Source organism: Limulus polyphemus, unplaced genomic scaffold (genome assembly GCF_000517525.1).
Source record: "Limulus polyphemus unplaced genomic scaffold, Limulus_polyphemus-2.1.2 Scaffold1968, whole genome shotgun sequence".
NCBI lineage: Eukaryota > Metazoa > Arthropoda > Merostomata > Xiphosura > Limulidae > Limulus > Limulus polyphemus.
In genome coordinates, this window is record NW_013667578.1 from 93295 (window position 1) to 98029 (window position 4735).

Consider the following 4735-nt stretch of genomic DNA (forward strand, 5'->3'; position numbering starts at 1 on the left):
ACCATGGTTTCTCTTTTTCTGCTCAATGGTAGTCTCTATGATAAACTTGATGGTGTTGCTATGTGTTATCATGAAAAACAATGGTTAGAAAAATGTCTGCAATGATGTGAATGACACATTTATCTTTTAAGAACTCTGATTAAACTACTCAATTTCTTGAGTACTTGAATAGTAGACATATAAAAGTTATAGTGGAACATCACAAACCTTGGTTAATAATATTGTCATTTCTAAGGTGAAGTATACTATTAAAACATTTTCTGGTTTTTACTTTAATTCTACAAGCTCTATATCAAATATATTAAAAGAAAATTTTGACTAAAATTTTGTTGCATCATGCATATAAAATATCTAGCACTTATGAAGTTTTACATACAATTCAATAACATCAAAGAATTATTGTGTAAAAATGGGTTTGTAATTTACAGAAAATTTGTTATTATTTAAATAAAGAAGGAAACTTTTTACAATTAAGAAGTTCCAAAACGTTGTGTTATCTTGACAAACTTGGGTAAATAGTCTTTGATTGTTAAAAATCAGATTAGAAAAGTACTTTGAAAGATTTTAGGGCTGTATTCCTGCATTAAAATCATCAAATGTAGTTTATAAATTTATTTGTCCCTGCAGTAAGCAAGATTATTGAGTCCATCGAAAAAAAAAAAAACAGTTGTACAAAAGAACATGCAAATTTGAACATGTCCTACGAGAATGTTACATACACATCCTTTGTAATCAGTTCAAGATTTTAGCTTGGGCCAATGATGAATAAAACTTGCATATTCACAGATTAAGGCCAGAAATCAGTCAAATAGGATCAGGTATTAAGTTACATTTAACTTTATAAAAAAGTCATTTTTTCTGTTGAAAATGGTAAAATATTACAAATCTTGATTGCAAATTTCCTGGTACAGCTAGACTTTACTTTGTCCTGATCATATTATATCATAATGATTATTTATCCTGGTATAGCTAGACATTACATTATCCTCATTCTATTTCTTAGTGAGTCTAGATATTACACATCATATTTCTTGCTGCAACTAGATATAACAAATTCAGTATGTGTTTAACATCTAAAGTTTGTATTGTGATTACATGTTTTATGGTAGAGTTAGAAATTAAATCATCCCGATAAATCATCATTCTAATCAAGATAGTTAGAGTTTGATGTTACCCATTCTGATCATGTTTTCTGTTAGAGCTAGCCAATAAAAATTCTGTTTAATTTTTTTCTGGCTGAGCCAGATATTACATCATCCTGATTAAAAGTTTCCTGGCTTACCTAGACATCCACCATCTTGATTAAATTTTGTGATACAGTTAGACGTTACATATTTTCTGGTAGAACTTGACATTACATCATCATCTAAATATTACACATCCTTATCATATTTCTTGGTAATGCTAGACAATATAAGTTTTGACTGCATTTCAAGGCTGAACTAAACAATACATTATGATTACAGGTTTCCTCTTGGAGCTAGAAAGTAGAGGTTTGTTAGTATAGCTAGACATTACACACTGTTATTACAAGATTCTTGATAGCACTTGATACTAAATTATTATTACCTGCTCCATGGTAGGGCTAACCATTACATCACTGTGATTTTAATTCTTGGTAGAGTTACATATTACACATTCTGATCACGCTTTCTGGCAGAACTAGACATTATAGATTCAATTACGTTTCCTTTCTTATATACTTTAGATCATAGATCATAATGATTATGTCTCCTAGGTATCTAGACATTACAGATCTTGGCTGACCTAGGTATTAGTTCATCGTGATTGTTTTTTTTTTGGTACAGCAAGAGATATAAAACAATCTTATTACATGTTTTCTGACTGAACTAGACATTAAATTCTAAATGTTTCTTGGCACAGTTAGACTTAAATGTTTCCTGGTAGACCTGGGCATTACATCATTCTGGTAATGTTTTGTGGTTGACTAGACATATCATCCTGATTATGTTTTCTGGCAGATTTGACAACATACATTCTTTGATCCTGATTTTTCTTGGTAGATCTATAAACTACAGCTCTAAATTACATGTTTCCTGATAGAGGTAGACATTTTGACAAATGCTGCATCCTGATTATGTTTCTTGATGCAGCTAGATATTGCATAATCCCAACTATATGTTTGTTGGGAGAACTAGATATTACACACTTATGATTATGTTTTCTGGCTGAGCGAGACATGACATCACGATAGGCTAGACATTATATCATCTTGAATGCTTCATGGTTGAGACAGATATTACATATTCTCATTATATTTCTGGTAGAGCTAAGCTCTACACCATCCCAATTATGCTTCCTTGCTGAACTAGATATTAGACCATGATTATATTTCGTGGCAGACATTACAATTATATGTTTCCTGGTAGAGATAGACTTTACACATTCTATTTATTTCCTGTTAAATCGAGACATTAAACATTCTGATTACATGTTTCCTGGTTTATGCTTGACAATACATAATCTTGAACTATACATTACATGTTCTGATTGCATTTCATGGCCAAGCAGGACATTACATATTTCCTGGCTAGCTAAACATTATCCATTCTTTATCATTTTACCCAGTGGAACTACACATGATTACATGATTTCTGGGTGAATTAGATATTACATCACTATGTTTCATGGTATGGTTTGAAATTTCTCATTTTGATTAGTGTTTTCTTGGCTTGGCTACACATTACATATTCTACCCTGAAGATTCCAGTAGAGTAAGACATATCCTGATTATATGTTTCGTGACAGAGTTATACATTCTATTTACATCATGATCATATTACCTGGAAGGGCTAGACATTCTTACATTTTCTGATACAGTTAGATACTGCATCAATCTGAATATGTGTTTCTTGGCTGTGCTGAACATTAAATATTCCGATTACATTTCCTTATATAGTTGGATATTGCTTCATCCTAAATATGTTTTCTGGTAGAGCTAGACATTACACATTCTGATTACACTTCCTGGTACAGTTAGATATTACATTGTCCTGAATACATATTTCCTGGTAGAGCTAAACTTTTACAGGTTTCCTTATAGACAAGACTTAGACATGAGTTGATCCCGATTATCCTCCCTAGTAGTATAGAGTTAGACATTGCACATTTTAATTGCATTTCATGATAAGCTATAGATTTTGTGTCCTGGTAGATCTAGACAATTTTTCTTTTCTTTCTTTTTTTTTGTCACAGCTAGAAATTAGGTCAAATGCATTCATTCCTGTGGGTGAATCCTTGGCTGTAAGAAGGGCTCAAACAGTCTTTAAAATTAGAAAAAGTAAAGAGTTCAGGCGTAAAAACTGTAGCAGATGAGAATATCTGAAGATAGCACAAAATTTCTCTTAACTCACTTTCAGTGTTCCTCATGTACAAAGGTTTCCAGATTTTTAAAAATAAAAAGCTTGATATGATACAAAGAAAGTAAAGAAAAATTAATATTAAAGTATAAGAACTCTTAGCACAAATCTTTTAAACTTTGTATTCAAAGTTAATTGAGCACCTTGATTGATTTTTCAGCAAATCTTTAAATGTTTTGTTTGAAAAAAAGCTTTATTGTACAAAAAAGAAAGTGAAACAAAACATTACACTGTAAGTCTTCAGATAACATTCATTCTTTCTTGGTGCTGGCAGTACCACCTGTGGGGTTGTGCAAAATTAACTTCATACAGTTCCACTCTTTTTTTTACACGGAAACAGCAAAAGATAAACTTACGTCTGGTTTACATTCCACATTACAAGCACAACTTACAGGAAAATATACTGATTAAAAAATCCAGGGCTTTCCTTTTCTTGACAAGTTTAGCATCATAATGGATAGTTTAACATGACATCTTGTCTTGCTAACTCCAGCAACATAGGGTCATCAAAGAATTTGTTGATGCTAACATCTTCACTAAGACCCTGGAAAAATGAAGATCTATGGTAGTAACAACTGTTTATGTTTTTCTATGACACAAAGATTGTGATAAATTCATTACTAAAAATATTTTCACTATTTGGTATTAATAAGAAAATATCAACAAAAACCAAACAAAATTACCTTTCTTCTACGAGTTTTAATCATGAACTCTCGAGCAAGATGTGGAGCAGGCTGAGGTTCGAGCGGTCTGATGACTATACTTTTGTCCAGAGGATCACCAGGAACAATCTGTAATGGACACCAAAACTATACTTTTAAAAGGCCCACCTACAACAATAATTCATTTCTCTAATCCTTCAGATAATTTTATTAACTTTCTTTTAAATAACATCTTGCAATCACTCAACAACAATAGGACTTTCTGTTGCATAGCATGTTTTTAAAAAGATGTTGTTACTATGCATGTTAAATCCCTCTACCGTATTACAAACTTTCTTTTCTTAGCATGTTTTTAGTATAGAGCACATCTGGTAGACCATGACATTTAGTAGTAACTAGACCACTATTCAGAGGTTATGAAGAATTCAAGCTAATTTCAATATTGCACCAAAATGAAGGTTTATTTTGAGATAATTAAATATTTCAATCCATTCATGTTATTCATAATTCAAGAAAAGATATTTGATTTTTGATCGGGAGTAAAAGTAAAGACCATTTCATTTTTCAAAAAAGTGAAGTCATAGTTTTCAGGTATTATGATGAATTAGTTCAATATGTTGTGGTCTTTCCTCTTAAACCTTCTACAAATAAGAAACAGTAACACTTTATTTCTTTTAGAATTACCTACCATAA

The 4735-nt window shown here is 31.3% G+C and overlaps 1 protein-coding gene across 1 annotated transcript in view; it reads right to left on the bottom strand.

The window, feature by feature from the left end:
- Nucleotides 1–3554: 3554 nt before the first annotated feature.
- The window catches only part of LOC106465512 (116 kDa U5 small nuclear ribonucleoprotein component-like), a 122113-nt gene continuing 120932 nt past the window's right edge, over nucleotides 3555–4735 (bottom strand). The window contains 2 exon segments of the mRNA XM_013925738.2: nucleotides 3555–3924; nucleotides 4064–4171. Of these exon segments, the coding sequence (XP_013781192.1) occupies nucleotides 3829–3924; nucleotides 4064–4171 (204 nt within the window). The 3' untranslated portion in view covers nucleotides 3555–3828.